Here is a 23,742-nt window from a genome sequence, read left to right on the forward strand (position 1 = left end):
CAAGCCCCCAGTACCCACCTGCAGAGGGAAAGCTTCACAAGAGACTCTCTATCTCCCCCTTCCTCTCAATTTCTGGCTGTCTCTAGCTAATAAATAAAGATAATGAAATAAATAAATAAACATACTCAGATAGCCAACAAACATGTGAAAAAATGTTTGAAGTGACTGGTAACCAGAGACCTGGGTCATGCACGTGGCAATGCAGCACGCTACTCAAGTGAGCTATTTCACCACTACCCAATTACTGCTTCTTTTTTCAGCTAATTTTATTGGGAAGATAAGGCTGACAGTACACAGTAATGATGAGGGTACATTCCTCATCCTCATCTCCACACGATAAATGTCTGCAGAACAGTTTCACAAGTAACTTCTGTCCTCTCCACCATTGTGTATCAGGACCTCAACACCCTATTTATTACCTTCTATCACTGCCCTTCCTCTCCCAGAGCCCTTTGTTTTGGTGCAATACAACCTGCCCCATTCTCTGAAGGGAGGCTGGGTCAGCCTACTCTGCCACTCAAGGAAGACGGGTCCTGAAATGAGAGCAGCCTAGAATGTTTCTCGCTGTGACCCTGGACTGTGAGCTCGGACTGACAGGGACTTGGAAGTTACACAGGCTCCTGTGCTAAATATGAATAGATAATGGGCTCTGGGTCAAATCAACGTGCTAAATAGTTAACTGTATTTATATGTTTTCTTCAAATTTGGGAGCTACTTTTTTCCCTGATGGAGTTTTCTAGTCCTATTTTCAACTTTAACACCATCTTCTCAGTATTTTTAGTTCACCAGCATGCTAACTATGAAGATCCAGCAAAAATTACCAGTCATGGGCCCCTAGGAACATATCTAAAATAGACTTCCTAGCTTCTATCTACACTAAGGTCCCTATCCGCATCTGCTCTAGTCCTACATTATGGCTCCTGTTCATTACATTTTATCCTGCTTTATATCTTACTGTATTTCAGCCACCAAGTTGCTGATGCTGGTACAATTTCCTCCTGCACTCCCTGGGCAGACGACCTCACCAGTGTGTACCAAAGTTTCACTTCTCCAGAGCCCTACCCCAATGGGGAAAGATAGAAACAGGCTGAGGGCGGGGGGCAGGCGGTGGCACACCTGGTTAAGCACACACCACTGCAATGTACAAGGATGCAGGTTCAAGACCCTGGTCCCTACCTGCAGGGAGAAAACTTCACAAGTGGTGTAGTAGGGCTATAGGTGTTGGTCTGTCTCAGTCTACCTCCCCCACCTCAATTTCTCTGTCTCTATCCAATAATAAGTAAATAAAAAGAAACAGGCTGGGGGTATGGATCAACCTGCCAATACCCATGTCCAGCAGTGAAGCAATTATTGAGGCCAGACTTCCCACCTTCTGCACCCCATAAAGACTTCTAGTTCCTATTCCCAGAGGGGGAGAATGTTAGGACTCTGATCTCCCAATTCCATCAGGATCCAGAGAAAGAAGAAAAAAATCTACTTGCGAAAGCTGGTAAGGTAGAACACTATTACCTTGACATTAATAAAAGTAGATTTATATACAAATTAAAGAAAGTGGGCCAGGGCCATTGAGCACAGGTTATCATGCACAGGACCCCAGGTTTGAGCCCCCGGTGTCTACCTGTCAGGGGAAAGCTTAGCGAGTGCTGCAGGGCTGCAGGTGTCTTATTTTCCCCTCCCCTCTCAATTTCTGTCTCTATGCAATAAATAAAGATAATTTTAAAAGAACTAAACAATTTTCTAAAGAAGAGATACACACGGTACAGACATAAAAAGTACAAGTTTCACCCTGTTTTCCCTTATTTCCTTGTTTCTTAAGTTCTACCCTAAATGAAATCATCAGGTATTCATTCTTCTCTTTTTAGTTGATGTCCCTTAGCATGATTCCTTTAAGGTCCATCCATTGTGAGGCAAAGGTGACTGATTACTTCACCAGGTTTAACAACTGAGTAGTATTCTCGGCCACCGCTTTCTTAGCCCCGCTCCAGTGGGAAGTGAGAAAAATGTCCTGCTATGAACATAGGTGTGCACAGATCTCTTGGGAGAGCAGGTTTGGTTGTAACTGATTCAACTGTTACTTTTCCGAGAATGTTTTCTCTCTCCACCCAATCTGAGGGAAAGCCTGTCTCAGTATCTTGCCATTCCCTTCTGATTTTTAGAGCTTCTTTTGATAAATCTTCAAATAGCCTTATGGGTTCACCTCTTGCCTTTTTTTGTTTGCTGTTCTTTGGTTTTCTCTCCCCCCCCCTTTTCCTTTTTCTAATTAATTATTTTTATTGCCAAGATTATCACTGGAGCTCAATAACTGCCCAATAAATCTACTGCTTCCAGCAACCCTTCTTTTTTTTTACTTTGATGGGACAGAGGCAAATTGAGAGGGGAAGGGGGTACAGAGAGGGAAAGACTCATAAAGCTTCCTCTTGCAGGTGGGGACTGAGGACTTGAACTTGGGTCCTTGCATATGGTGATGTGTATGCTCAACTGCTTGTGCCACCACTGAACCCCCAGGAGCCTTTCTCTCTAGTCGTTGCTGGTTTAATTATGGTATGTCTTGGCTCACCTAGCTCTGGGTCAATTCTGTTTGGGGTTCTGAGTTTTATCTTCCTACTCATGCATTTTGGGAAAGTTCTCTACTATTTTTTTCATCCAATCTGCTATTATCTCTTCTTCTCCTGACAGTCGAGTGATTCTAATCTTGTTCCTTTTTATACCAACCCCCATGTCTGTTTTCACTGTCTCTGAACCAGAGCTGGGAAGGCATGGCTGGGCACATGGCAGGGTGCACATGGGTTCCTGTTTGGGGCTGTGGACCCCAGACAGCTAAGCAGGGTGTCCCAGGGTTGGAAAGACAGGGTGGGGCAGTGGACTCTGGGACAAGACAACAGGCCCAGAATGGCAGAGCCAGGCACATGGTGGCAGGCTGAGAACTACACAGTAGGGCCCGCACGGCAAAGTGAGGGAGGCACTGTGGTTCACAGCAGACTCTAGAGTGCACAGCAGGTCTAGGAAGGCACGGAGGGGCACAGTAGTCCCCAGGACCCACAGCAGGCCCAGAACTGTTCAACAGGATGAGCAGAGAGGCACAGCAAGTACGAGGAGTGACATGCCACACAGGGGTCCCAGGGACAGGTGGCAGGTCCAGAATGGGTGGGCAGGAATCCTGGAGCACGACACTAAGATTAGGAAGGCCTGGAATATCATGCAGCAAAGCACACAGGGCAACCAGAGTGGTACTGCAGGTCTGGGATGGTCCCTCAGATGGTGCCAGAACAGGCAGGCATCCCCCAGGAGTGTGGAGACCTGGGCTAGGGGGCAGAGGCCAGCAGCCTGGGAATTGTCTAGACATGGGGATGGGGGCGGGGAGAGAAATCTACAGATGCCAGGAACTTGGTCACAGAGGCAGATCACAAGGCAACAAGGCAAGGGCACCCAGTGTGCCAGTAATCAGAATGGGCTATGCCCTAGAGTGGCCAAGAAGGGCAGTCAACTGGCAAGTAGCAGTGCCACATGTGGGGCTGGTTTCAAGGGTTCTGGCAGCGGGAACTTGAGTCAACACAGTGACACTGAGAATCCCCATGGCGGCCTGTGTTTGCAGCACCCTCGTGCCTTTGGCGCAAGAGTGCGGTGCCCTGCATGGCTGACTGGCACTGGTCTCCTCGCCGGGCTTACGTGCACTTCTCTCCCTTTACTTTAGATTCTATGTGCTCCAGTCTGTTTCTATTTGTTGTTGCTGCTGTTTTTTTTATAATTTTGCAGTTGTAGCTTTTGTTGCCAGTTTCAAAGAGAGCAATTCAGGAGTTGCTAAGCAGTCCCTTTAGGTTTCTGAATATAACTGAGTATACTGCTGAAGAATTTGAACAAATATTCCATAGAAGACCGTTTACCATAATTGACCTTTATTAAAAAATTACAGGGAGTGATTTCCAGCATATCTTATTTATAAAAGTACTGCTGTATCAGACTTCCTGTACTACTGTTAATTCCATTGCAGAGCTGCCTTCTTTTTGCTAAGGTACTAATTCCAATTAGTGGGATATTTACTAAAATGTCAAAATTAGGATTACTGAGAAATTTATTGCTTCACGGCAGGGCAAGATGCTACTAGCATATATTAGGTAAGTAATATACTTTACTAAAAACTATGAGGTCATTCTGTTTAAAATTTTCAACAGAATTCACAGAAAATAGATTTATTTATTCATTCAAATTACACATTTAAGGGTGGGAGAGATAGCATAATGAATATGCACACAGATTCTCATGCCTGAGGCTCTGAGATTCCAGGTTCAATCCCCAGCACCCACCATAAGCCAGAGCTGAACAGCGGTGCTCTGGGGGGGGGGGGGGGTGGACACACACAACTCTCAAATCACACATTTAAGGGCTAGGCTATTGGCTATACACATTTATATATGAAGCAGCTCTTTAAGGAAATGAGACGTACAAATCAGTCTTGGTATACTATACATAATTGAAATTAAGAAAAATTATGGAAGACCAAAATTGTTATACTGTGTCCTGTTAGAATTAAAAAAAAAAAAAAATCACACATTTAGTAGTCCATTTGTGCTTAAAATATTCATATGTATAAGAAGCTTAAAGAAAAAAAAAAAACACCTCTGTACATGATGATGAAAAGAAAGTAATAAATTCTTTTGAGATTGCACTGTTATTTAGACACTTTCCTAAAGTCAGCCCCCCTCCCCCATTTGCAGCTGGCACAGTTTTCCAGGTCTAATTGGCAACCGGGGGCGGCCCCTCTGGTATCAGTGAAGTAAAGAAGGTGGTGATGAAAGCCCACACTGACGCCATGAGCCCAGGCCTCTGGACAGCGCTGGCGTCTTCACCCGCATCCTCTCCACTCTCTTCTTCAAGTCCATCATCCATGAGACGCTCCTTTCAAACAAAACAAGAAACATGCTAAGTGATTTGAACTTAATATTAACTCAGAGCTGAAGTTTTTCTTTGCAGAAAGGAGGAACAGGATCATGTAATAATGAAGTGGTATCTATCTGGCCATTAAAAATCCCTGTCAAGTACAAATCTGATGTGAGTTCTTCCCACTTAATTCTAATACACAACAGACACCATACTACACTGTAAATTCTTCTCAATTAAAGGGCTGGGTGGTGGTACACCTGGTAGAGATCACACATCACACATTACCAGGAGCAAAGATCCTGGTGCCCCTCTGCCGGAGACGAGCTTCACAAATGGTGAAGCACAGTTGCAGGTGTCTCTCTTTCTTTTTTTCTGTCTCTCTTTCCCTCTCACTTTCTCTCTCAACAAAGAGAAAAAAGGAAAAAATGGCCATCAGGAACAGTGGATTCCTTGTCCAATGACAGAGCCCTAGAAATAACCCTGGTAGAAAAAAAAAAAATCTCCCAGATAAAAGCACCACAATTTGGAAGTTATTTTTTTCTTCATATGACATTCCACAAATACTTCTGCAACATGCCAAGATCCTGTTATCATGCTGATCCTCAACTGTGCTGAGGAAATATCTGTTATTTGAAACATACAACCAAGGAGGTGATTCAGGGACAAGTGCATGGCATGTATACAGACACAAAACCTTGGACTAAAACCCGAGCACCACATCAAAATATGAAGTATAGCAAAACCTCATTAGCATACCATTTCTTCAAGTTCTAAGTTGTTTGCGTTGTGGCCGTCATTGTTAACTTCGGCATTATTGTTGGGAGCCTGCTGCTGACCTCTTTCCTGCCTAAAAGGAAACCATCCAGCTTGATGTCTGCTCAGTAAATGGAGAGAAGAGAGCATAAGTCACACTGCTTTTGCTTGCAACACTCATGTCCTAATAACAGAAAAGTGACTAAAACCAAAATCCCCATTAAATCACGAACAAAACAAACAAAAAAAAGTGATTAAATCTACAATAAGTGAGTGGATCAAATTTCTGACTTCAAGTCACGAAACTACCCCTCACAAAAGCAAAGAGGGCAAAATAAGGAATCATTTTAATCTGAAAATTTCATGGACTTAAAAGTCAGACTATGTGATACACATTAGTCATCAATTGAGCAATCTTTTTAAGAACAAGATTTAACATTACTTAATTTGGAATAGTTTCAGACAAGTGAAAGAGAAGGAAAAGCACTACTTCAATACATATGTTGCCATGGACCAAACCAAGAGTAGTAGTCGGGCAAGTCCTATGCTCTACCAGTTGACCCTATTTCCTGAGCTACAAAATCCTCAAAATGAAATTCAACTAGATACTTGTTTTTTTCCTAGAGGGGCAGTGGGTAGAAAAGTTAGCAGAATATGGGCCCCAGATCAAACTGATGGGGTTTACAGTCAATAATATTTACACACCTTTCCCATATTTGGGAGCTACTCTCTCCCCTGATCCAGCTTTCTGGTCCTTTTTCCAGCCATGACATCATCTTTCCAGACAACAACTTGGGTCCACCTGTATATCAGATGTCAGGCTCAGGCAAAAACTAGTAAAGCCATGGGCCCCTTGGAATATAAATAGATTGGGCCTACTAGCTTTTTTTTTTTTTTTTTTTTTTTACAAAACAGAAACCTTCAAATCTTCATCTGCAATATTTCAGCCTTTAGATTCATGATTACTCAATAATTTATTTGGCTTTATATGTTAACTCTTTTTTCAGCCACCACGGTCCAGATGCTACCATGATGCCAAACCAGACTTCCCTGGACAGACGACACCACCAATGTGTCCTGGAGCCCCGCCCCACTAGGGAAAGAGAGAGACAGGCTGGGAGTATGGATCCACCTGCCAAAGCCCATGTTCAGCAGGGAAGCAATTACAGAAGCCAGACCTTCCACCTTCTGCACCCCACAATGACCCTGGGTCCATAGTCTCAGAGGGATAAAGAATAGGACAGCTATCAGGGGAGGGGATGGGATACGGAGTTCTGTTGGTGGGAGCTGTGTAGAGTTGTACCCCTCTTATCCTATGGTTTTCTTAGTGTTTTAATTTTTTTTTTAAAAAAGCCCAACTATGAAAAAAAAAGTCTATCTCCTGTATCTGTAGGACTCAGTAGTGATAAAGGGCATTCTATATAAAATGAAAGCATGCTCCCTCAAGCTCTAAATAATTGCTAAGAGCTGGCTTAACTAAATCAACAATTTCTATAAAAGATATAACGGAAAAATCTGCTTCTAGACAATTTGGAGAAATATTCTTACTCAACATGATCAATTTTGGGGCTAGGGACCAGATCTGAAGCTCAACTTTCATGGTCCTTCACTCATTATTCAAAAGAGACTTCCATATACCCAATTCCATGCTGAGTAGTCTTAAAATCTGAAGGACTGCGGAAAGCGGAATGGTCACTCACAGATAAACCAGGAGCATGGCTCCCATTACCATGATGAAGCGGCTGAAGGACGAGTAGAAGTACACAATGCTGAGCAGAATTGCAGCCCGCGAGAAAGTGTACATCCAGTCCAGCCAGTCTCGATTGAAGTCCTCTTCATTCAGCACCGGGCCTCCCTGCGCGTTCATCTGAACATTCTCATTCAGGGCCCGGTTTTCCTGCACCACCAGATCCGGAGCTGGTGGTGGTTCTTCTCCGGGAACATGGGCCAAACGCAGAGGCTGTGAAGCGGCAGGCTGGGCTGGGCTGGCACTTGATGTGGCCTGAGCTGAAACTGCAGCTTGACTGAAACAGCCACCAGAACAAAGAAAACTCTGATCATATTTGGTTTCTCAAAACTTCCTAGGTAACCATGTCTATTTTGCACCAACCCTCACATGAAAATTTTTTTTTTTTGAGACAAGAGAGAAAAGTGTCCTTCAACATGGTGGGGGCTGGGCTTGAACCTGGGTCGCATACATGGAAAAGCAGCACCCTATCCAAGTGAGCTGTTTCACTGGCCTCTCATGTAAGAATTATCGCAATACCTGACTGAGCCACAGAAGTATGGTAAGCAAAAAACTCAAGTGGGAAAGAAAAGCCAAGAGTAACGGCAGACATAACTTTGAAAAATGGATCTATGTTCACGCAGGCTGGTGGTCTAAGATGGTAGGGAAGAAGTAGGAGAAATAAGAACACCCATGTTAGTCACCATCTTCTCTCTTTTTCACTAAGTAACTGAATAAAGCAATGACAAGATTCATCTCTCAACCTTTGCCTAGTGCCTCTTTTGTTGCACTGCATGCAATGCTACATCTACCATCTCTCCCTCAGACCAAAAAATAATAATAATACATGCCTACCTTGTGTCATAGCTGGATAGCTGACCTACAATAATGTTTTAGACTATTAATTAGGGGGCTGGGAGAGAGTTCACCCAACAGGGTACATGCTTTACTATGCAGTCCCAGGTCCAGCATCATATCATATGTTATTACTCCCAACACTGGGAAAACTCCACAGATGGTGAAGTGGTGATGTGGTTTCTCTCCCTTCCTCTCTCTCTCTCTCTCTCTCTCTGTCTAGGTCTCTCTACATCTGAAATTTAAAAATGAAAACTAGCTCAAGATAAGTGGAATCACCTATCTGCCCAGCCCAAGCATTGCAAAAAAAAAAAAAGTAACTAGATTCAGGACAATAATCTCTCACCCCAATCTTGACTTTTGGGAACTCCAACTGGGACTATGCGTGTAGGTCCTTGCTAATATATAAAGAATTCTGGTTCTGAAGTTTGTTTAGAATTCAACGACTTCCTTTTGGGGCTGGGGAGAGAGCACAGTGGTTATGCAAGTGACTTTCATGCCTGAGGCTTTGAGGTCCCAGGTTCAATTCCCAGCACTACCATAAGCCAAAGCTAAGCAGTGCTCTGGTACTAAAATAAAATAAAATAAAACTGATGACCTGAAAGTCATAATACATGTTTCTGTTAAAAAAAAAAAATCTGGGATTCACTTTAAATTATCCAGTACAGGTGGAAAAGTTGTAGCTCAAGACTGTCATGAGATGACACATATGAGACTGGGAGATGGGTCCACATTCATTTTATCACTCTCCTTACCTGTCTAGATGCTGGATTCTTTCTACATAAACTTTAAAAATGAAGATAGAAAATAAAACTATTGTTCCCAGACTACAAAAAAAAAAACCTACCAGATTATAAAAACTTACTTAAACCAGCATGCTAATGCTTTGCCTATATAAAGGACTTTTTAGATTCCAAAATATTGCCGACCTAGTAGCTATTCTAATTCATAGTTAAGTTCCTTCATTAAAGATGAGAACCTGACGCAAAGATGTTAATAACGTCCATCAGATTATCTGACTCGTAGCAAACTACAATCAGCTGCCATCATCTTACACAGTTCTCGGGAACCTCTAGGGTGGGGCTCACTTTCCGGCATGCTTCTCTCAGTTCATACCAACTGATACTGCATCTGCTGATCCTGCCTATTCAATGCCACCACTCGACATGTTTCACTTCGGATTGTGTCCAGAGACATCAGATGTGGACTGTCAACACTCCAGCTGCATTTTCTGGTGACACTTTCCCTGGCTCACAGGACTCCTTAATTCCATTTCGGGTGGTCCACTTCCTAACAAAGCCTCAAAACCTAGATAAAGACCAGGGCCCATGAGATAGGGCTTATGTGCACATGCATCCATAAATTCGGGGAAAATACACACCTTTAAACAAAAGCGCACAATAGTTTGTAGAATCAAAGCTGATAAAGGGTAAGATCTTGTAGAATGATTAAGAGGTGGTATGGCCGATAAAGACATAAAAAATGAAAACACAAGGGCAGGGGTGGGGGCAAGAGACAGTTCATGCAGAAGAAGACCATGGAGTCAAATTTTAGATACACTAAATTGGGGGGTAAGGAACAAATTCTCTGTGGAGATCTTCCAGCATCTAATTGGAAATAAAGTCGAGAGAGAAAGAACTTTGATTCTTTGTCAAAAAAGAGTTAACTTTACTAAAGTCAAAGAAGAAATAAATCCAGGAGAACTGGATGAAAACTGATCCTTTTATTAATTAATTAATTAATTAATTTTTAAGCAGAGCACTGCTCAGCTCTGGCTTATTAAGGATGCAGGGGATTGAATTTGGGACTCTGGAGCCTCAAGCATGAGTCTCTTTGCAGAATCATTATGCTATCAATCCCTGCCCCAGGACCAGTTCTTGTCTTCACTACAAGACTGAACACAATGAGACATGTGGTGAATAAACAAGTATCTGTTGAACTTTGCATCAAGGCAAAGGACTCTGGGAAAGGAGGACAGGGAAGAGGGGCTTGGGGAGGAGGGGGTGGGAGGGAACTTTCAGGTCCCGATGATAGCAAAGACCCCAATCTGGGAGTGAGATAGGCATTTTGCAGATAGATACCTGTCATGGGGAGACGGGAAATTGTACCCATCTGCAACAACTGTACTGTAAACCATTTAGCCTACCAATTAAAAAAAAAAAAAAAAAGGTACATTTACCATAATGGAACCCTCCATCAACAGAAGCCTCCCTGACACAGATGTTCTATTCCTTTTAGCACTACAGGTCCTACCAATATACATGTGCCTGCCTTCCAGTGATACTTTCATCAAATGTTCCACTCTTAAATAGATACAATTTCAATACTGCTAAATATAACCGGTTTTTTTTTTATCTTAAATAGATAAAATTTCAATACTGCTAAATATAAACCTTGTTTGTTCAGAGCTCTGCTAAACTCTGGTTTCTGGTGGAACTGGGGCTTGAACCTGAAACTTTTGCTGCTTCAGGCATGAAGATCTTTCTGCATAACCACTTTACTATCTCCTCAGTCCTAAAAATGGGGGGGGGGGGAGTAGAGACAATGTTAGGTGGATGTGGACTAGTTGTCCATCATTTTCCTTTGCTAAATAATTCTAAATGTCTGCTGACATATCTGCAAAACCTTTCTCATAATTTCAAAATAACCAGTGAAATGCACCAAAACATAAGTGAAATCCCAAAGAATTTACTTAAGATATAAAAGAAAATAAACACCACAAATTAACATACTATTGCATATAATACTGATGAGCATACATCTGCTGCCACCACAGCATCTGCAGCGGGCTGAACGCAGGGTACACTGGGAATCCAGCAGGAACCGCTTGCCCAGGAAGCTGGTTATCGACATTTCTGTGGTAGAGAGATAAAGGAAAGACTTTCAGTGTTCTGCATATTGACAGCATTTCTCTAGTTTTTTCATTTCTGAGCAGCAAATCATCCATGAACAAAATGCATTAAAAGTGATTGAAAAGAATCAAATTTATTATCACAACTCTTCAAACAAGATGACTTACAGATGACCTGACCCCAAGAATACAAGATAACTCACATCTCTGCTCAGTTAAAATGGAAAAATAAATTACCTACAAAATATGTAGCAAACAAATGTGATTTCAGTATAAAAATTAAAAATAAAATTTAAAAGCCTTTTACATCCATCTCCTTAAATTAACACTTGACTAAGCTTCATTACAAAATGGTGAGGGATGTGGGAACTAGTGAAATGATATTTAACAAAGTAATAAGATGCTTTTAAAAGCATATCAGTTATCAGATTTAAAGTCACATTACAGAAACCTGTAAAATATTTTTAAAGAGCCAGCATTAGGGATGACAAGAAGCTCACTTGGATAAATGTACCTGTTAATCATACACACAGTCCAGGCTCAAGGTGAGACCTCCACCATACTGGCAGAAGCCATAGTGCTATGACATCTTTTCCTGCCTTCCTCTACCTCTGTCTCCCTCTTTCTGAGAAACTGCGTCCAGAATGTTGAAGTCTCGATGACAACAGCAGCAGCAGCAAAGAGCCAGTAGCAGCAGGCAGGCCATATTAATCAGATGCGTTCTCAAAGTATGACTAGTGACTTCAATTCAGTAAAACTTGTGAGGAATTCAGATTACTCCCCTAAACCTCAATTTCTTCACCCTTAAAGTGCACAGGATAATAATCTTTTCTTCATACAACTTATTGTGTTCATATTATTTTTAACTTTCCTCTAACCCTAATTCTAAAGACGACGTCAAAATACTGTAAAGTTTACAAAAATTTTAGACACACAGACAAGGGGGACAAGCATAAAGATAAATGAAGAATCTGTGATTTTTCAAACTCTGTTCTTCCTAATATTTGAATTGTATCATCCACTAATACTAGTTTGGTCTATCCAGAGTAAGACAATAACAATTAACCCAGAGACTGTCATTTTTACATTCTAAAGGTGATTTGTACACAACTGGGCATAACTGGTCACAGAAACCTACATTAAAAAAGGAAAAAACTGAGACCCAAATAGAACTCCAAAAGATGTCAACTGGATACAGAGTGAGAGCACAGTGGTAATACAAAAATATTCTCATGCTGCAGCTCCCAAGTTCAGTCCCTCGCACCACTCTAAAGCAGAGCTGAGCAGTGCTCTCCGGGCTCCACAAAAGATGGCAGAGCAGGGGTTGCTCTGTAGACTGTCCTCCTCCCTATATACAAGATTAAGAGTAACAACACAACTGAACATGTGTGACAGCAATTTACAATTTTACCAACTGTGTAGTGTCACTGTTGGTTCTGCTAAGAACCACTCACAGGTGCAGTGATCAAGTGAAAAGAAACATTTTTTTCATGTCTATTGACCATCTATATGCCTTCTCTGAAGAAGCTGTTTACTCCCAATTGTCATTTTTTTTATTATGCCAATTTTAAGTGGGCTATGCCCTTGTGATCTAAAATAAAAAAAAATATTCATCTAGTAATAGAGTTCACAAGTGAACTCTATTGCCATTTTTTTATTATGCCAATTTTAAGTGGGCTATGCCCTTGTGATCTAAAATAAAAAAATTATTCATCTAGTAATAGAGTTCACAAGTGAAGTTCAAATATCTTTCAAAATTTTGTTGTTCATTAACTTCAGTATACTTCTAGCAAAATAAGCACCGTTTCAGATTTTTTTAATCTGTCAAGTATTATTTAGTGTTACTGCTAAGAATGCCAATGTCAGCTCTCCTGTCTGCTGACTTCCTCAAGAGACTAACGTAGAACCATTATTACTTTACCCCAAGTTATCAGTGCTATTATTCTGAAGATCTAAAATCATTTAAGCTGTGCTTTTTCTTACTTTCATATGCACATTCACTGTATGTGTGAATAAGTTTAAACTGCTATTTATTATTCAGACAACCATAGTGAAAATGCCACTATACATTCTTCCAAGTTTATTGTGTGCATTGTATTCTGATTTTTCCAGCATTGTCAAATAAAATTAAGTAAAATCATTCTGCATAAATTGAGAGCAACAGAACTTTTTTTTTTTTTTTTTTTTAACCAGAACACTGCTCAGCTCTGGCTTATGGTGGTGTGTGGGACTGAACCTGGGACCTTGTAGGCTCAAGCATGAGTCTGTTTCCATAACCATTATGCTATCTACCCCCACCCCAGAACTTTCTTACTCTACAAAAAAAAGACAGGAAATGACTCACAATCATAAAGCAGAAAGTATTTTCAGCTACTAATCCATAATGTAAACCCAGAAAGCATTTTTTATAAGCTTGGGCTACAGTAATCATTTTCTGAAAACACAACCAGATTCAGAGGTGTTTTAAAAAAGTTTATAGTCAGCCTTACCTAAACAATTATTGTAAAGAAAAAAGTTTCACATTCAAGAAAAAGATGACACATGAATGTTGTTACATCTTACTATGCACTCAGGTTTTGTTATTTCTACATTAACAACTGCATCAAGCAGAAATGATGAGAACTTCTCCTTTGCTACATCTTGGATGGAACTCAAAGGAAGCAGTGAAATGAGATAAGCCAGAATAATGAATCTCACTTATATGTAGAATTTAAGAAACAAAGGAAAAAGAAAAAACAAACAGGGTGAAACTAGTTATTGTCTAGTGCATCCGACCTAAAGACTAGGTAGAGGAGAAAGTGTGTGTGTATGTGTGGGGGGGGGGGGGGGGCTGACAGGACAAGGAGGACCCAATGCAGCGCATCTGTGGTTGAGAGTGGCAGACAAACACAGAGGTAAGAAACTACTTATGTAGCAGCGACTGTCTTGTAAACCATTATTTCATACAATAAAGTAACAGGAAGGGGGGGGGGGCAGTTGGGGGACGGGCAGTGGCTCGCCTAGTTGAGTGTACAAGTTACAATGAGCAAGGACCCAGGTTCAAGTCCCCAGCCCCCACCTACAGGGGGAAAGCTTTGCAAGTGGTGATGCAGTGCTGAGGTGTCTCTCTTTCTCTCTCCCTGTCTCCCCCCCTTCCCTTTGGATTTCTGGTTGTCTCTAATAAAGTTAATTTTTTTTTAAGAGAGAGATAGGACGAATGAATCAATGTATATGTGGTCTAGGAGGTGAAGCAGTGAATGAACCATTGGCCTCTCAAGAATAGGATTGTGAGTTCAACCCCCAGTATTGCAAGAGTGATGCTCTAGTTCTCTAAGAAATAAACCTTTTTTATTATTACTGAATTATGCTAACACTTCTCAGTAGCTGGATGCTCATCCTACCGTGTAACACAGCAGTCACTGACTAACCCTTAGTTCTAGCAGGACTCCATTCTGGAGACCCAGTCATTTCCTAATTTCCAACCTCACCAACACAGATGAAGCTGTTACCACAGTCCAGTTCCATAACTTGACGTGCATCACAAAGTAATTATCACAGCCTGATATACGTGTTTCCTTTACTTCAAAAGTAGTAAGTAATAATACCCCAAAGTCAAGTTCTCTGGTTCCAGACATAACCCAGGTACAAGTCATGCTTTGTAAATTCCTGCTCTCTAAGCTGTCTGAAATATATGCTATTACTATTGGCTATATTTCCCCCAACTGCCTAGCTCAAGAGACTTGCTATAGTCGTTAAACAAAGGTAGCTATAGCAAGAATTCCTTAACAACTCCAGTTAGACTGGTTAGCATAGTCTCATAATACATGACAATTTCCTATGCCTCACTAGTTAGTAAGTCTGGATGATCAGACAGAACACATTACTATAGCCTCTAAGAGCACTGTCACATACACACTGGATCCACCAGAAGGCTAATTTGAGTAATACTACAATTAAGAAAAAAAATTAGTGGGGGCTGGACCGGTGGCACACCTGGTTAAGTGCACGGTGATAGACACAAGGACTTGGGTTCAAGCCCCTGATCCCCACCTGCAGGAAGAAAGCTTTACAAGTGATGAAGTAGTCCTGCACGTGTCTCTGTCTCCCTCTCCCTTTCTTTTCTTTTTTTTTTTTAATCTTTATTTATTTGATAGAGACAGCCAGAAATTGAGAAGGGGGAGACAGAGAAGGAGACAAGAGACACCTGCAGCACTGCTCACCACTTGTGAAGCTTTCCCCCTGCAGGTAGGGACCAGGGGCTTGAACCCAGATCCCTGCACACTGTAATATGTGTACTCAACCAAGTGCAACACCACCCGGCACTTTTTTTTTTTTTTTTTTTTGCCTCCAGGGTTACTGCTGGGGCTCGGTGGGCACCAGGAATCCACTGCTCCTGGAGGCTATTTCTCCCCCTTTTTGTTGCCCTTGTTGTTTAATGTTGTGGTTACTACTGCTGTTGTTGTTAGATAACACAGAAAGGGAGCCGGGGGCTCGAACCAGGATCTTTATGCCGGTCCTTGCGTTTCAAGCCATGTGCGCTTAACCTGCTGTGCTACTGCCTGTCCCTCCCTCTCCCTTTCTATCGCCCTTCCCTCTCAATTTCTCTCTGCGCTATCAAACTAGATAGGAAAGGGAAGGGAGGGGAGGAGAGCAGAGGAGTTGGTCAGCTGCATCCTTGCTTTTGTATCACATGACAGCTTACTGGAAATGCAGAATCTCAGTTCCCATAAAACCCACTAAGCCAGACCCTCAACCTCCGCAAGATCCCAAGATAATTAGCACAGGCTCAGAGATGGGAAAGTATGTCTCTCATAATGCTGGTCTGCAACCAGCTTCCTGAAGTACTTCTCTACCACACTCTCTGAATTTCAAAATGTGTCACTAGGTATATGAATTAATTTCAGATGTACTGTGATGGCTTCAGACAGTCAACCAGGAAAATCAGAAATAACTGGCTTTTAGCAATTCCACAAGTCCCTATGTTATATGTCAGATAGTATCTAAAGAAAGAAACGAAGAAGAGGCAGGCCCGATTCCCCTGACTTCACTCACCCTTGCATTACATAAGGAAACGAAGGGTGCTGTGCTGGGTCGGTCTGTGCTGGTGGCAGGACGCGATGTCTCAGTCCTTCTGAGGAAGAACTGGGAGGAGCTAAAGACAAGGTTTCTTGGCCAGATGATGGAGTTGTTGGAGTTGACTGATCTGAACTCTACAAGCAAAAACACAGTAATTTTTTCAGGGACATTTTAATTTGTTATAATCATGAGACCAGAGACACTGCTAAAATATGTTTTATGAAATCCACCAGCAAAATACTCAATTTTTTAAAATTTACTGATCAGAAATTTGTGCCCAGGATATTTTGAATCTGATTAAAGAGTTCAGGAAATCACAACTGCTTAAACATATAAAACATTATAGTTCTCAACCAGAAAAGGCTGAGCAGTAGAGTAACTGTAAACAGAAAATAACACACTGGATTTTGAGGATTAGAATAATGCGTGCAAACCTTTTTTTCTTCATCACTGGGGTTTCACTGCTCCAGGTGGACTTTTTCAGATAGAAGAAAGAGACAGGGAGATAAAGATACCACAGAACCAAAGTTTTATCCAACGAGGTGGGGACCAGGCTGGAATCTGGATCACATGCTTGGCAAAGCAAAAGCACTACGCAGATAAGCTCTTGGCTGGCCAGCAAACTTCTTTTCACACCCCGGACACACAGGAAGTGCTCGTTAAATTTAATGTGCCCTGTAATAGTTACTGTGTTTTATGTATGGTATGTTCCTGGTGACACAGTGTTTTAAAGCAATGAATATGCCTGGCATCAGAAGATCTCAACACTGGTGTTACCTTTGACATTAATAAGGAATATAACCCTCACAGTTTGAACCCTCTCAGAGTTCAGCTTTATTATAGGAGAGAGATACAGAGACAGAGATACACACACACACACACACACACACACACACACACAGAGGCCTATGTTTTCAAGATTCCTTTCAGTTGTAACATTTTATTAGGTTATAGATGTCAACAGTGAATATTGCTTTTTATGAAATGTATCCAAAAAAACACCAATCCCAATTTATCTTTTCATGCTCAAATGATGTCAGTACCTCACAGATTAAATATCCTTAAACAATGCGACCCTTTGAAGACCATCCAACTTCTTGCTGTTTGAAAATAATTAGTCAAGCTTTAGGCAAATTTAAAACACCATTATACTTCCTATAAATTCTGCCTTTTCATCTTTTGAAAAACTAGGTGTAAATACATTTACCATCCTTCCAAGCTTGTCAAGACTGTACTTTACCTGCACTGCTTTCTTAATGACAGAATGCTTTTCTGTGCATCTACCTTCCCAAATTCTGTCATCTAAAGGGACCAATGACAAAGCTTTTCTGCAAAACTAACAAAAGCTGTCTTTAAAATGGTATTCCATACAAAATAAAATTTCTAAGACATTTTTAAATCATACTGAAATTTCTCAGGTATATAAAGTAAAGGTAAAGTCAACTTAATTTTCCTTTGGTAACTTTTAGAATTTCCAACGATTATTAGGAAAAAGTTGAATGAGTCTATAAGAATGACATGAAATCATGGCTGGGGGGTACCACACAGCAGAGTCAGAGGGCTCGTCAGAACAAAAGCTGGAGCACAAGTGTGCCCAGAACTGCACACAGAACTCCTACCTACTTGTGTTCTCTTTTTATTCAAGGTAGGAAACAAAAAAAATCCTTGAGTTTGTAGACAAAAACACATTTTCAGTTTAATGTAAGTTAAATTCCCATGGCTAGTACTAGAAAATACCATTGAATATAAAAGCTACAACAGAGTAACTAGGTGGTCTAGTTTAGTTTTCTTTTTTTTTTTTTTTACTTTTATATTCTTTTTTTTTTTTTCTTTCACCAGAGCACTGGCTCCACTACGGCTTATGGGAGTGATGACAGAGGGATTGAACCTGGGACCTTGGGACCTCAGACACAAGTTTTTTGCATAACCATTATGCTATCTCCACCCAAAGATACAGTTTCTTTAAAAAGCAGTTAATTTTTATCTACTAGAAAGTCTGACACTGGATTTGATGTACTAGATCAAAATAAAGCACTCGGACAAGGGGGAGGGGATCAGGTGGTGGAGGAGAACCTAGGTGGGGAGTTAAGAGTGTTATTGCAGAAAACAGAAATGTTACTCATGTACCAATTAATGTATTTAGTGTCAACTGCAAACCATTCATCCCTCCAATAAAAAAAGAAGAAGAAAAAAGAAGGTCTTTCAACTATTACCTCTGCCACTCCTGCCCTCAAAGTTTGGGCTATATTCTTGACATAAAGGAACATATACTTAGCAATTCCCTGTACAAGTGTTTAAAGCCAAGTTTCCACTTGTCCAGTTCTTTTCTTTCACCTACAAAGATGTCAAGTAAGGCATTTTTTAAAATTACCCCCAGGGTTATTGCTGGGGGTTGGTGCCTGCTCTATGAGTCCCCCTCCTGGAGGCCATTTCTCATTTTATTTCATTTCATTTTGTTTTGATAGGACTGCCAAGAAACTGAGGGAGGAAGGGGAAACAAAAAGAAAAAGACACCTACATCCCTTCTTCACCACTTGTGAAGCTTCCCCCCTGGAGGTGAAGGCCAGGGGTTTGAATCCAGGTCCTTACAGATGGCAACCAGATGAGCACTCACCTAGCCCGGACACAATTTTATGAAAAGTCAAAAGTATTATTATTATTTTTTCTGCTGTCACTGGGGCTTCATCATTCAGATGGACTTTTTTTCAGATAAAAAGAGAAAGCTACCAGAGCACCAAGGCTTTGTGGGGGCAGGGTTGGAACCTGAGTTATGTACATGGCAAGCAGATGTACTATCCAGGTAAGCTATCTTACCAACCCTCAAAAATAAAATAATTTAACATAAAAAAGATCTATGACAATGTTTCCAGAAGTTATACAGTGTCTAAATTTAAAAGTCTAACTTTTTTAAAATCCCAGAATAATTTTAAACATACAGAAAAACAAGAAGGGAGGAATGAACATTAAAATCTAAAAGAACTGAGGGAGCTAACTCTCCTAAGGTGAAATGTATACATAAGTCTAGTCATTGTGTGGGTTTTGTTTGTTTGTTTGTTTTTTGGATAGAGATAGAGAAAAATCAGCAGGGATCAGAAAAGGGGGAGAGACATATGCAGCACTGCTTCATCACTAAGGAAGCATCCTTTGTGTAGTGGGGGACCAGGAGCTTGAACCCAAGTTCTAGTGCATAATGTGTGCTCAATCAAGTACACCACCACCCACCCCAAATCTAGTCATTTAAGAAGAAGAAGAAGAAAAAAAGAAATTCTTGACTACACAGTCTACATCAAGAAGAGCTAGCATAGTTAAAATAAAAAATAAGTCAATCCTCTTTGAATAAAACATACTATATTAAGTATCTTAAGTATTTCTTAAACTTTACTACCTCTCAAGTTTATATAATTCTTTTCCAAGAAAACCTCTAAATATTGGATCTGTTACCAATGTATGTGCCATACAGCAAGTCACAGGTCACATAAGCAGATCTTAAGGGACGACACTGTGTATTAGATCTCTTTTTAACGAGGTTCAAATACCTAACCTGAACTGTTCAAAACACAATCTCAAAATCCACAACCTCCAACTGTTTTTATCAGAGCACTTCTCAGCTCTGGAATATAATGGTGCAGGGGACTGAACCTGGGACTTTGTGCTGTCTCCCCCACCCTCTAATTACTCCTTTATTCCCGCAGTTTTAGAGACAAATAGGAGTACTCCGAAAACTCCAAGGTGTACTCCTCCCAAAGTAACTCACAGAATTGCTGCTGGATGGCAGTGCTTCATTGTTTTCTCTACTGGTGCTGGATTTTGGAGAACTAGGAGGAGTCCGAGATGTACATACTAGATGAACCATATGATAGTCATCTTGCTAAAATTAAAGAAGATTACATTTAAAGAGTCGTACTGGAAAAAATACAGTTCAGAAAGTCAGTAACCAGACTAAAATAACTAACTCAAAACTTAGTTCCTGTCTAGTAGAGTCATTTTATCAGTGGTGGATTATTGAGATTTGGAGGTCAATTTACCACTCTAGCATTTGGAGCCCCTTTGAATTTTATAGACTTTTTCCATACTTAGAAAATGGTTTAACTACTCAGAAACTGATAGATGAAAAAATTATTACTTGGTACTAAGGGGGAGTCAGAAGCAAATAGAGCTATAAAACTGTGTCCACAAAATCTATTATTTCACAGGAAAGTTATCTACTGGCTTAGTATCAGAATTACAATAGCTACACTGAAGCTTAGATTTTAAACTTTGACTATTAAAAAAATGTTTCCATTAGTTAAGCTTTGCAGCTATAATGAAAATATTCAGATGATTTCACCATAATCTTATCTATCTGCCTTCATTTAATCAGATACACAGTACTTTTAAGTCAATACTATTCCATCTATAACAGACACAAATGGGAAGCACATAGTTTCACCTATATTCGGTAAAATATCTACGCAGTCCCACAAATTTACAACTGTGACTGAAGGACTACATGCTATTAATGATGAGGGTCGGCATTTTGGCTTAGTGATTCCATAAGTGTATTTATACTTAAGCACAAAGCAAGCAGGTAAGATGGATAGAGGAAAGAAAACAATCAAGAGTACAAAACATTCACTTAAATTCAAAAAGAGTAGAATTATAAAGGGTACAGAAAGATAATCAAGTGTGAGAAAGAGAAACAAAGCAACTAGAAACTTACAATTTAGCAAGTGTCTATCATAAGTGGCAGCATTTAACCAAAAAAAAAAAAAAAGTACACTGACTTTAACAAAAAAATTAAAACCTTATTCAAAATATCAACATACACCTGTGTTTCAAAGGGCATATATTAGAAAGGTTCTTAGGCATTAAAACGGGAGTGCAAATAGAGAACAGAATTTTTAGGGTAGTAGGACCATTCTATTTGGCAGTATAGTGGTGGATATATACCACTATACATATATTAAAATCCACAGACTGTCCAACGCCAAGGATGAACCCCAATGTCAACTATAGGCTTAGGGCAGTGATGTAAGTTCATCAGCTGTAACAAATGTACCCTCCAGCATGAAGTGCTCAGAGTGTGACAGACTACAGAGGTATGAAGGGAAGGCATGTGTGGAAAAGCTCTGTACCTACTGCTCAATTTTGTTGTGAAATTAATTCCATTCTACATAATACCTATAAGAAGAGTTAAGTCCAACAAGGGCAACAAAAGGGAATAAATAAATAAAATAAATATTTTTTTTAAAAAAAAGAAGAGTTAAAGTCTGCTGCAAAATCTACTCATCTTGAGAGAAAGAGAAAATAATAAACCACTTTGAAAGGCAATCTAAAAACAAAGGACAAGCTGAAATCAGGAGGCTGGGGAGAAAGCACAGTAGCTATGCAAAAAGCCTTTCTGCCTGAAGCGTCAGTGGTCCAAGTTAAATCCCCAGCCGGGAGCTGAGCAGCGCTCTGGTAAGAATTAACTTTAGAAAGCTGACACTGATAGCAAGAAATCACCCAAGGAAAAAATGTCAACTATCTGAACAGAAGAAATATACTGGTGAAAGATTTCTTGATGTTTCCCACAGATGATTGTAGGCATACAGTAAATATCAGGAAAACCAGAACAACTTTTAAGAGTTAAGTCAAAGGTCTACGGCAAAGCATAGCAGCTATGTATACAAGCCTGCTGCAGTCACAAAAAAAGCACTGTCTCAAATGCACGATTCAAAAATATAAACTCCACAAAAGATCATGAGCTAAAAGCTGCAATAAAATAATTAGCATTCAAGTTGTCCTGGATATCCCCATCAAAAACTTTACTGAAATGTAGTTTAGTTGAGTACACCAGCATCCAATGTTTATTAACTGAATGGCCAGTTGGTTTGTCTTCCTTTCCTGAAAATGTATTTCTAGCCCTAGAAACTTGTATTAAAATGTTAGAAAGCATTGCACCAAAACAAAGAATTCTGGGAAAGAAGGGAAAGGAAAAGCTGAGAGAACAGTGGGGTCCTGGCCATGACAATAGAGAAGGATTTATATTAGGGCTCAAATAAGTGTCTGCAAACACCGTCACAGTGACATGAGAAACTGCACCCAAATGCAACAGCTGTACCATAAACCATTAGTCATCTTAGAAAGGAAATTTTTATTGGGAAAAATTCTTCTTTGCATTACTGATAATAAGTGCTTTCTTACACAAGACGACAAATATCTTAATATGAGCGTATAACACTAGGGCAGATTAGCTATCTGGTAGACTTACAAAACTGCTCATCAGAATCTATTATTATGTTCTTTACTTCTAATTCATACTTACCTGTCTTGCCACCTAAAGCACTTACTGCACGTATTTAAAATCTGAACTGACTGGGAATCAACAAAAGAAGGATGAGACGGACTAACACCTACTTTGGGAGGACATGGCAACTGTGACTTCCTTATGACAACAGTAATTTTGTCAGTCAGGATTTCCTCAGTAGAGCATTTAAGAGGAAGAAAAACTGCAAACCATCTCCCTCGCACTCTGGGTGTATCTGATTGAGTACAGTTGTAGAAAAGCTTACTTTTCTGAGAATGTCTTTCAGCTGCAGATGATCAGGAAGCAGCCTGCCCGAATACACCAATCTCTGATCCTTTGTCAACTAAGAAATGAAACAAAGAAAAGAACTCAACTTTTCTAATTATACAACTTGAAATCTGGTAGTAGTAAGTCTGAGTCATACTTTTGGGGATGGGATACGGAGTTCTGATGGTGGGAATTGTGTGGAGTTGTACCCCTCTTATCCTATGGTTTTGTGTTTCTTTTTTATAAATTAAAAAAATGTTTGAATATTGATAGAGGTAAATTATACGTCTTTTCAGTCATGATGGAACACATGTGTAACTATCACTAAGAACCTTCAAAACTGGTTTTGTCAATGTTTCCTTTTTGTAAATAAATTAAAATTTAAAAAAAAATAAAATAAGAACCTTCAAAACTATAAACAGACAGGTGGCTAGTCTCCTACAACAGTCAACAACAGGACAGTTACTTGCATTCCTTTTTCAGTATTTTTTAATACTTATTTATTTATTCTTTTTCATTGCCCTTGTTTTATTGTTGTAGTTATTATTGTTATCATCGTTGTTGGATAGGACAGAGAGAAATAGAAAGAGAAGGAGAAGACAGAGAGGGGGAAAGAAAGAGAAAGGGAGAGGATGGACACGCAGCTTCCAGGGCCGGCAGGGGGGTGGGATGGGACACAATCTTTTGGTGGTGGGAATGGTGTTTATGTACACACCTATTAAATTGTAGTCATATAAATCACCATTTAATTAATATGAGATGGGGGAAATTGATTGTATGTCTAACAAAGGGACTTTTCAAAGTTAACCCAATTACCAAATAATGTGATGTTATCAATAACTATCCACTGTCTTCTTGAACCCTAAGACAGCAGGAACCTCACATTTCCACTATAGAGCCTAAACTTGCCCCAGTCCTGGGACCCTAAGGTAGGGCCCACTTTCCCGTATGCTCTTCCCAATTCTTATCAAATAATATTGCATCTGCTGATCACAACCTAATCAACACAACGAGTGCCACCCCAGCATGCTTCAGCTTAGACTGTGTCCAGAGACTTGAGGGGTGGAATGACAACCCTTCAGCTTCATC

General features: G+C 40.3%; 1 protein-coding gene across 5 annotated transcripts in view; it reads right to left on the reverse strand.

The window, feature by feature from the left end:
* Positions 1–3,876: 3,876 nt before the first annotated feature.
* Positions 3,877–23,742, reverse strand: part of HERPUD2 (HERPUD family member 2) — a 32,984-nt gene continuing 13,118 nt past the window's right edge. The window contains exons 2-8 of one of the 5 annotated variants that reach the window (XM_016188280.2): positions 22,652–22,729; positions 19,873–19,986; positions 16,095–16,252; positions 10,972–11,067; positions 7,332–7,655; positions 5,635–5,752; positions 3,877–4,893 (exon numbers count right to left, since the gene is read on the reverse strand). In XM_016188280.2, the coding sequence (XP_016043766.1) occupies positions 4,732–4,893; positions 5,635–5,752; positions 7,332–7,655; positions 10,972–11,067; positions 16,095–16,252; positions 19,873–19,986; positions 22,652–22,729 (1,050 nt within the window). In that variant the 3' untranslated portion in view covers positions 3,877–4,731. Of the gene's footprint in view, positions 4,894–5,634; positions 5,753–7,331; positions 7,656–10,944; positions 11,068–16,094; positions 16,253–19,872; positions 19,987–22,651; positions 22,730–23,742 lie in introns of all 5 variants that reach the window. The other 4 variants (XM_016188281.2, XM_007523386.3, XM_016188282.2 and 1 more) reach the window with 4 other exon arrangements.

The sequence above is a fragment of the Erinaceus europaeus genome, chromosome 8 (assembly GCF_950295315.1).
Source record: "Erinaceus europaeus chromosome 8, mEriEur2.1, whole genome shotgun sequence".
NCBI lineage: Eukaryota > Metazoa > Chordata > Mammalia > Eulipotyphla > Erinaceidae > Erinaceus > Erinaceus europaeus.